Source organism: Poecilia latipinna, unplaced genomic scaffold, assembly GCF_001443285.1.
Source record: "Poecilia latipinna isolate Pla-1442-1.1 unplaced genomic scaffold, P_latipinna-1.0 Scaffold924, whole genome shotgun sequence".
Taxonomy (NCBI): domain Eukaryota; kingdom Metazoa; phylum Chordata; class Actinopteri; order Cyprinodontiformes; family Poeciliidae; genus Poecilia; species Poecilia latipinna.
The window spans coordinates 30,280-46,771 of record NW_015113540.1 but is presented as its reverse complement, the minus strand read 5'-3'; the positions used below and the strand labels follow the sequence as shown (position 1 = coordinate 46,771).

The 16,492-nt window shown below is 38.5% G+C and overlaps 1 protein-coding gene across 3 annotated transcripts in view; it reads right to left on the bottom strand.

Moving 5' to 3' along the window:
* The window catches only part of LOC106957660 (netrin receptor UNC5C-like), a 208,741-nt gene extending 193,894 nt beyond the window's left edge, over positions 1-14,847 (bottom strand). For 2 of the 3 annotated variants that reach the window (XM_015049071.1, XM_015049072.1), the window contains exon 1: positions 14,421-14,845. In XM_015049071.1, the coding sequence (XP_014904557.1) occupies positions 14,421-14,538 (118 nt within the window). In that variant the 5' untranslated portion in view covers positions 14,539-14,845. Of the gene's footprint in view, positions 1-14,420 lie in introns of all 3 variants that reach the window. The other variant, XM_015049073.1, reaches the window with a different exon arrangement.
* Positions 14,848-16,492: the final 1,645 nt, after the last annotated feature.

The window sequence follows — 16,492 nt, the reverse complement described above, 5'->3', positions numbered from 1 at the left end:
GGGAGTTTTAATAGAGACAGTTGAGACAGTTCTCCTGTGTTTATTTCTTACTAGCAATAAGAGGACACAGCAAACAGCCATTTTCAGGGAGCGTTGAGTGCTCAGAAGCATCACACGTACTTTTATGCATTTTCTAATCACACAACAGTCACACAACTTATCTTTTCTAACACACATCATTATGGAACATTCTAAAGCCTATGCCCTGTCACACAACTTGATTGTCACTCTAAACCAGTCCTATCTGATTTCCCTCACAAACCAGTTGAGAAACGTCTTCTTACAGAGCAGAGGAGATTGAATACTTTCCTCCATCTCATATGACATTTCAATAGCACTCAGTTATTTTCCATCAGGCAACTTATTACAGTTAACAGTATACTGTATGCACACCAGACGCTAAGTGTGGTCAAAATGCATAACTTTGCAGTCTGGTGTATTTAGGATGCAGTTAAATGGGGCCTGTTCAGCAGGTGTAGACTGTGGGGCATGGTTCACAGCTGAACTAAAACAGTGAAACATGCAGTGAAACATAGTACAATGTCAGAAACAAACAAAAAAAAAAATAGCAACACATCCACTCAGAACTAAAAGTTCAGAGTTTATTTTCACACCAATAACAAACTTTCAAGTGTTGTAAGTTGACCTGAGGCCAAAACGGCAACCCTGCTCTTATTTTCCGACAAGACCTCAGCACTGAGCATAGATAAACCAAAACCCTGGAGGGCTCAAGAGGAAGAGGCAACACAAATAACCACAGCAACAATACAAGGATTTGCGAGAGCTGGAGGGAGCCGTGGGCATTGTCTGGCTTTAGTTAGCTACTTTCTGCTTCTTTTGAAACTGTTCCTTGGGTGTGGATGACATTTCTTAGAACAGAGATGGGGGAATATGTTTCAAAAATTTCAGCAAAGTTTTCCGTCTTCTTTCTTTTTGTTCAAAGTTAAATCTCCCCTATCCCCTAGGAAGGAAGTGCTGATGGAAAAAAAAATGGAAGACTGTATCCGAAGCAGAGAAAAAAGAGAGGAGGAACGAAAGAGAAAGGGAGCTGTAGTCAAAGAAAAACAGAGATGGACACAGAGAATTGAGAAAGCACGGGTGGCTCAAAAGCGCTTACATGCTCTTTGATGTGGTAAAATAACCCTACTATGACACTATGATGTAAGTCATGTGCTTATTCATCTGCTCTCACAAAAGTAATCCCATACACTTGATGTCAGTGCAAAAAATGCTAAATATATGACTTACAGATGGACACATGCCACAGATTTCAATATGGCATAAAACAAAAACTGGGACCCATTGCTGTTATTTTATGCCGGGATGTTCAGGTTTTATGTTGTGCCATTCATGTAAAGTTTCTGTTGACCTCATGCTGCAGAGTTTTTCAAAATCTGACATCTAAATGATGTCATTAGCTAGTTTTATTTTTTGACTTTGTACTACTTCTCACATTTAGTACATGGGCTTTTATTTAGTATCTTTATTATGTTGCAGAAGATTTAAGGTAGAAATATTACAATGGTTTATCAAAAATGATTCAAAATGTAATTTCATCAAAACTAGTTTTTAGAATCATATATTTCCTTAAAAAGGTATTAAACAATATGTTACAGTCTATTTCAGTTTTGCACCTTATGTAGGTCAACATTTTGAAATCTAATCTATTATTTTTGCACCTTATAATTATATACTGCTGTAATGCATAAAAATAGAAAACATTTTAACTAATTTCAACAGTAAACTGAACTTTACTGAATTGTTTAACTAATATCAGTTTGAAATGTATGTAATTGACTTTCAATTTGTTTGTACGATTCCTTTCTTGTTGTGAAATGACAACCCGTGAAAGGTTTCAGGCATATGAATGTTTCAAAATCAGATTTTCTGAACATGTAAACCCATTTTTAAACTAAACTTTACATAGGAGATACCACATGAGTAGGGTATGTGCCTTTTTAATATTTTTTTTTGGCAACCATGGCAGCCAAATTACAAAGGTTGAGAGACAGAGAATAACGGGATTCATAAAAATCCAGCCAAAAAAACAACTAGTCTATTTGGAAACACAGCGTTTATTCACATTTATACTAACTACCAAACAGCCCAAGTCATCCCACTGTAGCCTTGTGAGTGTGTTGGCTCCTTTTCCTGAAAACCCCCCTGTATGCTTGTATTGACCAGGACCAGGACAGAGACACGTATTCCTTAGTGTGCTGTGTGTATGTGCATTTGTGTGATTTCCCAGTATTGGCTCACTAACTCAGCCACATGTCATTAAACACTGAGCCAGTTTGTTTTCCAAAAAAAAAAAAAAAAAATGTTACTGCACCACCACAACAGCTGTGCTTTGAGAAGAGGATGATGAAGATGATGATGATGATGTCAGCTGAATGAAATAAGGAAAAAAGCTGATACATATGTGGTGGAGGTTAAACGCTCTTCCAGAACCCAACTGGGCTGGAGCGCAAGGCTTGATATAAACCAGAAGGACGCCAATGTTTTCTTTTGGTGCACATCATTAAAGGCATGACTCTATGCTTGTACTAAAAGTTACTTACATGGCGGGTAGTTTCTGATATTTTCATGAAATCAGTTCTAATATCTTTGTTTTTACTGCAACATCACGGTGAAATAAAGCTAAAAATATTTAAAGGAAGCTGTAATAATCTAAGCACAGAAAAGAAGCAGAATCCAACTTCATTTGACTAACAATGGCATTAAGAATCAAATTGTTATTATACTGAAACAGGCATTTCTCAAATAAAATTGATAGAAATTCAACATATTTTATGTGAGTGTTATAGCAACTACCAAGGCTCTTTGTCACAATATATTTTTGACACAAAAATACTGAAAACAGTCACAAACATTTTACTGAAACTGGTCACATGAAAACAGTCACAGGTTGAATTTATGCCTGAATCGACTTTTAGCCATACCGGGTTTGCTCACATTTTGTCCTCTTTTTAGCTGCAAAGAGTGTAAGGACTTTTGATTTGATAAATTGTTTTGCAGAGACATGAAAATGTAAGACTTGGCATACCAAGACTTATCAGCTACACTGCCGTTATCAAGTACTGCAATAAGAATATCACATGTTTAGTATCCTATTATCAAAGTGCTCAAAAGTTTCAAAGCATGCAATGCTATAGATTGAGCTCACAAAACAAGACAGTGCAAAATATAGGTTATTTTTATTTGTATATGTAAATCAATACTCAATCTAGGTGACATAACCGTTTAATTTATGTTGACGTTGACTTAAGTTAGCAGCTATTGGTTAGCCAGTTGTGGCATTGTCAGATTGGTAAAAAAAAAAATGTTGTATTCTGTATATTTATCACTTTCTATTTTTTCTCAATAGTGCACAAGATGTTGCCACACAATTTAAAAGTTGTGTGGGATTCTTAAAAAAAAAACGCTTACATAACCAACTATACTATACCTATACCAGCTGGATAAAAAACCTTTTAGCCTCTGTCAACACAAGTCAATTTAAAAACTAAAATAAAGAATCATATTCATCATATTATTGTCACTGTAAAAAAAAAAAAGAAAGCACAACATTTAAAGCAACAAAGATACAAGATGCACAGAAACCAGTGAGGGTTGCAACACTTGAAGACAATGGATTCTTCCTGCTCACAAAAATAAAAAATATATATTAAAATCATAAATATCAGAAAGGTTTCACAAAGTGACACAGGATGCCACCTTGAGGGGGTTTCACTTCACTTTGAGGAGGAAATATAGAGTTCCATTTTATAATAGCGAGGTCCTGAGCCACACTATTTTACTACATTCCTTGACAAAGCCTTTATTTCAAATGGGAATCCCAGGAGGCTGCGCAGGATAAACTCAGCTCAGAAGGAGAAAGTGGAAACTTCTCATTTATACAATAGTTTATCACAAGTTTGGTAACTGCGAGGTTAGCGTAGGCATTTGGCCTGTAAAAAGCAAAAAAATGAACAGAAAGAATCGGTGGGATTTCAAACAAGTTCACAGTGTTTTTTTTATGTGAAGTGGAATCCTGGAAACATCACAGTAAACACTTAATTGCTATGTCAGGGTTAGAAAAATTGCGTGGAACAGCAACATAAACAAAATAATCTTAGCCTATAAATGAGAAATAATTTAATATATTAGGATGCATGCAGTGAAACAGAAATGGAAAATGGCATCAGGGGAGCCTCATAATACAAAGATACTGCAACGTGGATATAAAATGTTACCATCTAAACTCTAGCAGCAACCTCTTAGATGATACCCCAGCATGTGGCAAATTACTGTCATTATATCAGTAAATATGCTCATTAAAGCTTTTCTTGCTGTACTTACAAACATGCTGTTTATACAAACATCAATAATGATTATTATTTTTTTTTGTTTTAAATCCTGTTAAACTGTGTATGTCGCCGCAGGCTTCACAGCCCTGTTTTAAGGATAGCAGGGAAAATGTTTCAAACTAATCATTTAAAACTTTGAATGTTTACATCATTAGCGTAGGTGCAGCATGTACAAGGCATAAAGATACTGATGCTACTCTCAAGTATTTGTCTTACCAGAAAATTGATAGGATATTTTCTAAAGAATTTAATCTAAACTATGCAAGAATGGTTTATAATGTTGGGAGGCAACAGCTGGAAAACTAACCTGCTTGTTTAAATCAACATTGTGCGAAGCTTCACGCCTCCAGTAATAAAGGAAATATGAGAATATGGCATGTCATTGCATCATATATTCTTGTGCGCTGCAATGCCTGACAGACTTAAATAAAGCAGTCAAATACCCACTAAAGGATTCTATATTCACACTAGATGTCAGAACATGACATAAAATTTTGATATCCGTGAAAATATTACTAAGTTCTATGTGAAAACATGTTATAAAAACAATTGTTTGTTTACCACAAAACAGGACCAATAATCTTACTTAACAAGAAAAATCAGTCAAGATCAGTGCATGTTTTGCATGATATGGCACTAAGCTTGCTACCTGACTGAGGAAAACCAAATTATTGAATGCCATGTATTTATAAAACTAGCAATAGTACTGCTCCAGAGTCAGCATAAAAACTGACTCAATGGGGAAAAAAATGATGGTTGAAATTCACTAATTCAACAGAAAATCAGAACAATAAATCACCTGTTTAATTTTATTCCCTTTTCATCTAGTCACCAATAATGGATGAGTTTCATCAACCCAGAATCAAACAGTAAGGGGCAGTCGACTTTAGAGACGTTAAGTACAGCTTAACTAATCATAAGTCATAAATAGGCCAAACAAGAGAAATGGATGCAAATATTATAGTTTCTATAAAAGTGTACTGTAAATTCCAGCAAAGTCCATATCCAGGCTTTTTTTCCTTTAACAGATTACTTCCGTCCCTCAAAGGACTGAGATTAATTACTACCCAGACAGTCTTTTCTGCTCACAGAGCTCCCATATCCAAGTCACTATATCTTTCTACTTCCATGTGTTTAACGCTGCTCCACCTCGTTCCTCTGATCCCGCTGCCTCCTTTTGCTCCTCTATGTTCAGCATTTTACAGGAAAACAAAAGATTTCACAAAACCATGATTTTAACAGTGGAAAGTCATTATGCTCTTTCCTTTGTCTCCAATCTCCACCTTTGGCACCGTCCTACCTGTATTCCTTCGGGGGATGGAAAAAATGCTGCGTGCACAGATAATTCTGGAAACTAACAATGTGACATTTCATACGCACACACACATTCATACGCAGCCATGCTCCAAAAGTATGAAACATGCCTTTTCAGCAAAGTGCTGCCCATATTTATGAGCCACTTAGAATGCTGTGTTGAAATGAATCAAAGTAAACTGCTTACATGTAATCTTGTCACCTACAGAGTAAAATATTCCAGGTTTATATACACCACCGCAAGTAGACTACTCCGTATGTTTCTGTTTCCTTATACTTCTGTTCAATTTCTACACAATAAAATCTTCAGATTAGCAAGTTTTCTGGCTGCACAGTGGAACAGTTGGTAGAACTGTTGCCTCAAAGCAAGAAGGTCACAGGTTCAAATCCAGGACCTTCTTTCCCAACTTGGGAAACATCCGAAGCTTGCAGGGGCTCACAGTCCATGTTCTCAATGGGAATGGGTCTTTCCTCCAAATACAGTCAGGTTAGCTAGTCTCTCTAAAAGCAAAAGTGTGTATTGTACAACACACACTAAATCCCCCTTTTCATGCCATCCTACAGAATTACAATGTACTCTTTCAGGAGCAAGCATACCTCATCTGTGTATGCGTGCATGCCCGTGTGCAAACCCAGATGTAAGCTGAGAAGGTAAAAAGTTACAGTGGTGATTACAGTAATTATGGTTTCAAGTTTTTGCATATTCCCTCAGATGGATCATTGGATTACCAGTCAGTTTTGGCAAGGACTGAGCGGGTCAAGAGAAGAAGGGGGAAACAACGTTACTGTTGGGATCTACAGAGAGAGTGGTGAGGGTGTTGGAGGGCAGCTGAAGCTTGGATGAGGTGGAAAAAGGAAGAATTAGATCTGAAAGACGCTAGGTGAATAAAAGGAAACAAGAGAGCGAGAAGGGGAGAGAATGAAGTGGAGAAAAATATGAGGAAGAGAAAGACTAATCTTTCAGGCTGCTTCCAAACACTACTCAGCTTGCTTGCACCCTCCTTTTCTACTCCCTCCACTTCCTCTCACCATTACCAACCCACAGTTCAATGGGCTTTTACAGTGAAGCATTGTTTAATATCAAAAAGACACTGAATTTCAAATTCTCTTTTCTGTCTCATAAAAAGAAGAGGAGAAAAGCATCTTCTCTTATTTTGTCTAATTCACAGTCTTGTACTGCTGTCTTTTTCAGACTTGGCCCTCATTTTCCCCCCTCTTTTATTCTTCCTCTCCCATGCTGTGAAAACAGTACAATATACATAACATGCTTCTGGTGGAAACAAAACTACCTGGGCCCCAGCCCTGTGGACCTCCTGTCGCGACATATTGTCTTTCTCAATGGTAACTTAATCACATATTCATGGCAACACAAATAAGGCTCTTTTGCCCCAAACACGCAAAAAGACCATTATGCCAACACAACCAAGGCCCATCTGCTGGTCGTGTCTGTCTCCTAAGGGAAAGCTTCTTCCAAACTTACAGTGTGCAGTATTTATATCTGTGTGTGCTTCCTCAATGACATGAGTAGATGAACTAAAATTTTTATTGTTTTGTCTTTTTGTCTTCTTTTGATTGGCTGGTCAGCTTTGGTTGATGAGGTAAAGAGGGAAGTGCAATCTCTGAAACCAGCCCCACAACTGAACCCTAAAAAGCTTTCATCTGTGTAAGAAGTCAGACCCCAGCGAGCCAAATAGGGCAGATTATCCTGTTGGATTGCAACAGCAATAAATGAATACAACATGTGTTGGATCAAAAAAGGTACTTTCCTTTTTCAGTCCAGAATGAATTCTAAGTTTTTGTTTTGTTTTGTTTGCCCTTCTGCAGCTTTTTTCCCCTTCTCTTTCCTTTTCACTTCCCTTTAAGTCAAAAAACTACAATTTAGACCATAAAATAGTTTGCCCCTTGACATGTAAAAAATGAAACAAATGCTTGACAACATTTCACTTTTCAATCAGCTATGTTTCAAAGAGAAATGTCTCCAATTACAAACGCAAGTTAACAAGTACTGTGTACTAGTTCTCTGTCTTCTTCATTGATGTTACTTCTTATAAGTTTAAGTTAGGTTTGTTTTTTTTTTGTTTTTTTTACTTGTTAATTAGTAATAGGAAGGTATTGCTTTATTAATGTTAGAATTATATTTTTCAATGCAATTTTTAGTAAACTGAAAAAAGCTCTCCTACTCTTCCTTATAAAGTGTAAGGTTTTGCTCAAGGTTTTGGTCAAGAATTACTCTTTAGCTGAAACTAATTTTATTGATAAGCTACGAGACTTAATTTTGACCAGTGAGATTGATTAGTTTTTAATCTAAGTCGTTTAGAGAACCTGACAGTTGCCACAGATCAATTAAGTGATGTATAGGTTACTGCTAAGATTTACAGGACAAAAAAAAATGGGGAGCTACACCAGGCACAATCTTTAGCTTGAATCCAAACAAAAAGTGTCAGAGGCAGACACAGGAGAGGCAATACAGGATTAAACTGAGAGAGAAGCACAAGTTGCTGTTTTCACACAGGAAGGAAAAAAATGCCTTTTCTGATCACATGACTCCCATAAGTGCAGCTCGCTGCCTGTTTTTGAAGCAAATAAACCAAGTTGAGCTATTTACTGCAGGTTTTACAAGATCAAATAAAAAGAATATATAGACCATGAAAACCCTAAGCAGCCGGCAGTGAACAGAGGCAAGGTCTCACAGCAAAGATACAGGGTGAGATGTCAATGGAGAGCAGCTGGCACGAAATGCAGTTCGTTTTCTCTACCTGTCCCCAATTCGTCTTTCCTTTTCTCTCAGCTTAGTCTGTCTGCATTCAACTTGTGTTTGTGCGAGCAAGTTCTCTCCTGGCTGACTGATGAGTTTCAATGACCAAACGCATGCAGACAAAAACAAAATGTCAGTTCAGCCAGTTCAGACATACAACAATATGTCCACTGTTCTGGTCACACTCTGAGTAAATTTGCATAGAAAAGGTTGTGTGAAACAACAACAGAGGGGGTAAATCATTTTTTTAAAATGAGCTGAAGGTTATAGAAAGCAAGAAGAATGTCAGAGAAAGCAGATGGGAAAGGCGAAAGCAGGCCAGAGAATATGAGGAAACGGAGCCAGGCAGAGAAATGGGGACAAGTGACACGAGTGGGGTAGTAAGCTCATGGACACCAGTTAGAAAATCTGCAGCCTGGCACTCAGTGACGGTAATTCACCAAGCCCAACTGATTTCTTTAGGGATTTGAGATGCAGTTTTTTATTTCAGTTTGTTAAAAGTGTGACATCAGGAGAACTTGGTAATAATTTTGTACATGTCAGTACATTAAAACTATAACGTAACATTTTGGACAAAAAGTCTGTCATTTTACAACAGTACCAGACCACAGAACATACTTTACCTGGTTAAGTCACAAAATAAATGTTTTGTAAAGATTAGAAAAACCTAAATATGCTAATATTTTTATCACTACAGGACCACAAGGAACAAGTGGGAATTATATAGTAGGCCATCGATTGGAAGTAAGTGGCATTTTCTCACTGCCACCATCCCACATGCACAGAGATGCACAACGCTAAACTGCAACAAAAAGCCTTGAAATGAGAGCACCGAATGAGGCCTTCTATTACACGGGCCATGAAAAATTCATAATTCCAGATCTTTACATGAAACTCTAGAAGGGATTATGCCCAACAGTAGGAGAAGCATGGAATCAGTTTTAGGGCATTTATCTCTTTCTTTTTTCCCCCTATTTTTCTTTTCTCATCTCTAAAAAATCAAGTGCACTTAGACAAACCCACACAGGGATGCATTCTTATGTTCGATCCTGGGTTTACCCCCAGAGGAGAATGAGACATATGGTGGAGTGCAAGAAAAGAGCCTCCATTTATCAATGTAATATTTTGAAAAGTATCTTTTTAAACCTGATGTTTTATCTTCTCAAAAAAAGAGTCTTTTTGTAGCACAAAACAGAATATCAAGTTGTGACTGCACCGATTGCAGTTTTCTTGCTAAACACGAATCTTTAAAAAGCCTGATGTGGAGAATCCAGTTTGAAGAGTCAATAAATATAGCAACAAAGTGGCTGAGTGGCAACAGTTGGGTGAACATTGATAACTTAGTTAACCTAGTGGTCAGATTTGTCAGACAACTCACTCTCACAGCACAGCAAAAGAGGACAGTAACCATGCTTCAATCAATGTTTTTTTTGTGTTTATTTTGAGGTATCACATTAGCAAAGGTTGATGGAAATGCAAATTTCAAAATAACTTCCTCAATTTCATGGAAATGTATTTAAGCTCGCTTAATGAGATTCTTGGCTTTCCCAAAAAAAGTTTATGTGCTAGAGGAGAGATGGAAACACATTTGCAGAACAAGTTCTAACATTTAACTCACATGACTGATCAGCTGTATCCCCTGTCGGTGTGATAGAGAATTGCACTTCTTTCTCTACATCTCCTGACAGCATTTAGGACGGCATGTAAGATCGCAAATACTAGTTGACATGACAAAACAATTACAAGTTGCCCTATAATAACACATTCCTGAAAACCTCTCTCCATTTTTTGGCGATGTGTGGTCAACATTAGTTTTCAACCTCTACTTCCTTTTCCATATGTTTATACTACTATACTTTGAGAGTAAAACATAAACAGATACCCGTGAAGGGACGAGCAAGGCCATCGGACTTGAATCACGAAGAGAGGTCATTAAATCTCTTAAACAGCCAACAGGACTAAAAGAATACAGATATAGAATTGAAAAGGCAAATACAACAAATGTCCTGCTACTAGTCACATAAAAAGTGAAAGTCAATAAAATGCATGGATGAATTAACCAGAAATACATATATATACTTTTTAAACGACAGGAAGGGCAAGGAAGATCTGCAATCACTAGGCTGATGCTCGCAGCAGGAGGGTCCACTGAAAAAAAAAAAATAAAAGAGAGTCTGAGACACAGTCAAAGACTTCCTTTGACACACTCTTGTGAACGCCTGTCCATGCACACACCATAGATGCAGAGCACGCTCACATACCACCCAGAGAATGTGGACAAAATGCAGCATTGTTTCACTGCAGAAATATCTTGCTGTGTGTGTGTGTGTGTGTGTGTGTGTGTGTGTGTGTGTGTGTGTGTGTGTGTGTGTGTGTGTGTGTGTGTGTGTGTGTGTGTGTGTGTGCGTGTGCATGTTGTGCATTGGAGGCAGTCAGCTTGTCAAGTCCTAGTGGAGTGATCAAAGCCCGTACGAGCCACCCAGAGAGATCTCTCTTCCTCACTCATTCAGTTCTCCCTCCTTCTGATACAGGCCCGCCATCAAATTTACTACATAAGACCAGCTCAACCAACTGCACTTTGCCAGTTGGGGCAGCACGACCAATCAAAGTGTCCTATTTAGTTCCAATAATTCCCAGCTGTCCCCCCCAACAAGCGCTGAACCCTGCATGGATAAACTACACCATGGGACAGGATAAGAGCATAATGGGAGACAGCATGGTAGCCCTGGCAGCATCGTCATGCCGCATGTGTGCGCATACATACAAACCAATGCCATAACATCCTGCAAGCTCTGCTGGAGCGCAGCGATAGTGCCAAGTTCGTAGACATGCACACATAAAAACACACCCGCAAGTACACACTCCACAGGAGTTCTCTAAGACAGTCCCCAAACTGCCAAGTTCAAAAACAAACACCAGCCTCAAACACTTTCAGCATCATCACATTTGTTTTGAGCTCAACGAACTATGACGTTTCCTAATAAAATCCAGTTTATTTAGTTTCATTTTAAAGACATTGCTTTTTGGTTAAAGAAATGTGTCAAAATTGTATTAATCAGTCTGTTCCAGCTTCACCCCTGAATAATTATTTCTTTAAATAAACATAGACAAAAGGATAGGTTACCTTTCATCTGAATAAAATAGTGTTTGAAAACACTGGGTCAGAAAAGTCAAATTCGTAAAATATATATTTGTCTGGTGCCATATTAAAACATATAAATGCTGGCTGGCCATAAACAGCCACAAAAAGATGACCAGAACCCTACAGATGTTAAGAACACGTTACTGAACTGCAAAGTTATGATTCTTCCGCTACACAATATATCAAGCAGCAACTGAAAATGTTAGCTTATGCTGTAGTACTAATGCAGGGTGTATTAATGCATAGCAAAGTGTATTTGGTGCTTGAACTATTAAAATAGGTGGAAGTGTTTTTAGAGAGGATGTCAAGTTTTCGTAGATTTTAGCTTCTTGTGGCAGGCCGTGGTCCGTATCCCTCTTGGACACCAGTGGTTCAAAAGAGATGTGGTCTAAAAAACTAAGTATAGCAAGTACCTAAGCTGATTTTCTTCCACATCTCAGTTTACACTGAACTGACCGCTATGTAGTCCAAGAGGAAAATAAACATCTCTTATGAAAAAAAAATGGGGTTTCTACAAAAAAAAGAAGCCCAAAGCACAACATGTTACAGTCTGGATCTTAATAGGATATATAAAACCTCAACACACCAAAGGGTTTCCCAATTATCCCATATGAAATTAACTGTACAATGCGGCTACTCAACATTTCAGTGATTATATTAAACATGAGGGACTTTTAAGTGTGAGTACAGCGACACCCATTCACCCTACATCAAATGCAAAGACGCTCAACTAATGGCTTTATAATTGCTCAACTGCTTGAGGGAGGGGCTTAGTTAGAAAGCAGCCACATGCCCAGAGTGGATCTAAACTAACACTCCTCCCCCCATTGTGTGTTTAAAGGAGAGCACGATGCAGGAACATATCCATAGTACAATTCAGTCATTGCATTCCTTAAGGCCTGAAATGAAAAAAATTCTATCTGATGAAGGTGCACTGATTATGTATTTATATAAAAAAAAATAAAATACAAAAAATAAAAAAACATCTAAGAAGGCTGATTGAGGCTCCCACTGCTTCATCACTGGGCTTTAATCTAAATCAGTGCTAGAATCATTTTCACAAAGGCTATCATTCTAATGATAAGTTACTACCATGGAAAAGATTTTAGCTATTAAACCTGCCTGAGCACATATTTCAAAAATGAGCAGAAACTGGAGGCAGAAGCAGGACATAAGATACTCATTGACGCATGAGGAGAAATAATTTGGCAAGAGCAAATATTTGTTTCCCATTCAACATCTGCAGTCTATAGCTACAACAGTCCGAGAGCAGAGTTTCACAATGAGGCACCAAGAAAAAAAAAAAAGCCATCTACACAAAACAACCCTCCTCCCAAGAGTTAGGTTGTGTTTGTGAGTAGAACAACTAACGAGTGCTCACAAAGAAAAGAACTTCAGAGACACAGGGCGAGTTGCTTGAAACATACACAAAAACGTAACTGGCAAGCCAGACAGAGTGGGGAGACAAAAAAAAAAAAAAGACGCCTTTATAGATGAAGGTAGAATGAGAGAAATGCTGCTCAGCCCAGAAGTAGTTCCAACTTATCAGCTTTAAACTGCACACTGGTGTCAGAATCGCATATATTCCACCTGCTCAAAATGTGACTCTTATTTGCAATCTATTGATCTGGCTGCAAACCATTGAAGAATTGCTCTAATGAATACTGGAGTTAGTTGCTGAAATGTTGCTCCCTCGGGCAACGGGAGAAAGGTAGCTGCAACATCATGTCCAATTACTTCCCAAATGCAGCACAAAAGCCCTTGGCCAATTTGTAATGTCAATACCAATTTATAGACTGCGTCCTGTAGCATGGACAGGGCAAATTACTGTGTATTTTTCTTTTAACAGCTATTCAAGTGGAATATTATAGTCATATCAAAGCAGAGGATCAGGTCAGGGGTGGAAAAGGCCAACATTTTACAAGGCAAATGTGGAGAATAAAGCAGCTTGTTTTTTTTTGTTTTTTGTTTTTTTTTTGTTGTTTTTTAAGTATAAGTAAAAATACTATTCCCAACTTTCACCAAATAAGAAATGGAATAGCTAAATAGGAGAAAGTTTAGACGCGTTTCTGCGATCAACCTAGATCCCCACTATCAGCAGCGGTGCTGGGTGAAATATCACTTCAATATCACGTTTATGCTTCACTTGGGGGAGTATATAGTGGACACAGTAATATACCAAAAGCAAATCATTTCCCCATCCGGACATTGTACCATCACATACACTAAGCTCTTTTTTGGAGCATATCATCATGTAAGCTGCTCTGATCTTGGAGCCTCAGGGTTTGATCTTTCAGCGGTAAGCTATTCGGCGGAGTTGCTGTGAGATCTGTAATTGCCTAGAAGCTTTCTGACGGGTGTCCTGTAGCTTATAGCCCACTTCGGATCAGTTTTCCAATCGGGGCAGCGGAGCGTCGCCTGTATATTTTTGCAAAGTGCTCCTAAATTACATCAGTGGCCTGAGCGTGAAACGGAACGCTGCCTTTCAGAGTTTGTGTCTGAGCTGCAAACTCTGAGTGGATTTGCCTGTTTGTTACTGAAAACAACCGTACTGAGTAAGAGGGGAAATGATAATCATCCATAGAAGCATTTCCAAGGATTCGTCATGTACTTCCGATCTTTTTTACAAAAAACTGCGGAATAGAGGAAATCATTCTAACAAGTTGCATTAGATGAAAATATGCGTAAATGCCCGTGCAGTCTGATGCTGACCGACTCATCAGCATCAGCTCGGATTAAATAAAACTATCAGAACTATCAGATGGGTTCAGTTACTTTGGCATGCGGCAACGAGTGAGAGCGTTCATCACTTTTTAAACGTGGGAAGGTGTAATTATAAAAGGCGCTCTCCTTGCCTTACCTTGAGCGACTCCTGCGTGTGCGAGCGCCAAAAGAACCAGGATCCCCGGCGTGGCGAACATTCTCACCAGACAAGAACCCCCCGGCGCAACTCCACTCCTCAGTCCACTTTTGCCCATTACAGAGTAGACACGGCGTAACACGCACAAACACACGCAACTCCTCCGTCCACGATGGTGTTGGTGGGTGGGGGGGGGAAATAAGAACCCCCCTCCGCTACTCCAGCACAGGATCTGCAGATGAAGTCCAAAGCCAGTGGTGTGGCTGTAAAGCCTCTCTAGTTCCAGTGTTTGTGAGAAAGCTGCAGCCGGCTGAAGCTGTGGTAGAGGTGGTGGAAATGACTGCTCGGTCCCTCCACTTGTGTCAGCGGTGCTGCTGCCTCGCCACTGCTCTCCGGTCTGCTCTCCTCTCCGTGCGCTCTCTCCGCTCCGCCACAGTCTCCGTTTACGCAGAGAGAGAGAAATGCCACCGCCCTCTGGCTACCACTGTGAGCCTCTCACTTCCTACGTCTCCGCTTCAGGGTGCCGCTCTCTTTACCCTCGGACATACTTAAGTGAGAAACAAAACTCGAACATATAATACGTTGTTTTGTTTTGTTTTTTTTTTTTGTTTTTTTTTTGTTTTGTTTATTCAAGCACATGTCGTGTTTGTGATAATCACTCAGGGCGTCAATGATATGGAAAGCTTCCGTCGCGCTAATAAAGCAAGCGATTTAACTTTTAATAATCTCCGACACGGACCTTTAATGGACAGTTTTCGAAGCATCCAAGTATGTTAATTTGCTTTCCGGTGTGAGTTAATGCAAGGCTGGGTGTAGGAGCTCTCCTGAAAGCTTTTTAAGGCCTGACCAAATTGGAGTCACTTATACAGTTTTATCTCAGATATTACAATGCGATCAAAAGTTTAATTTATTTAAGTAACTGAACAAAATGAAATCAATATTTTTCATTGCACACAAAGTGATGTGTTTCCAGTGTTTGTTTAATTGGTGATAGTGACTTACAGCAAATGAAAACCCCAAACTCAGTTGTATTAAAAGATTAGAATATTACATAAGACTACAAATAGAAAAGGAGTTTTAATACAGGAACTTGGACAGTAGGGTGTGTGTCCACCCAACTACTTTCTCAATTAACTTGGGAATGAACAGAAATGAACACTTTAAATATATCACTGCAGGATATTTCCAAAGTATTTTGAATGGAAGATTTTTGAGATAGACATATTTGTCAAGAAGCACTCATGCAATCTTTAAAGTGGCGCACTGAAACCAACAACCATGACAGACTTCCTCAAGTTTTATTTAGGCAAATTGCTATGGTGGAATTTGAAAAAAAAAAAAGCATGCTGAACATACAAGTAAATATGTTCAACATGAACTTCAACAAGTTCATGTTTTCAAGTACCTAACAGCTAAAAACAGCTGATTTGATAAATTGGAACATGTTTTGTGTAGGTTAGTGTCCATTATAATATTCTGTTGCTCTCCTTAATTTTCTTCCAATATGTGATTCAAGTGTCATTTGAGGACGGGGTCATGGATGAGTGCCAGATATTCAACAAAGGACCCAAACGAAGAACAACAAAGAAAGCATATTAAAATAAATATGTTCTCTGAGAGTGCATCAACTTATCTCTGCCCCCTCATGGCCATGTCTGTTAGATCTTCAACACAGTAAGATCTCAAGGATGTAGCTTTGTTTCCCTGAAGGCAAAGTGTATCCCATTACACACAAGCAAAAGGAAAAAAATGTTATGCAGTCTGCAACAAGGGGAAATGCTGTATTCACAAAGGAACACAGAACATAATATTATAACCATAAAATGAGATCCTTCAGCAGGCTGCAGTCTAAATGACCATGAAGTAGGTTATAGAGAAGAGATGCATCATGAAACACTGCAGAGATGAATATAACAAATGTGATCAATTTTTAATTGGTGAGTCACAACCAGACAATGGGATTTTTAAAAGGTCTTCCTAACGAAGATGTGATCTGATATTACTTTTGAGATGGAATTTAATCTTGTTTCCAGCTAAATTGATAATAAATGTACTGGGAAAATTTGCCAAAT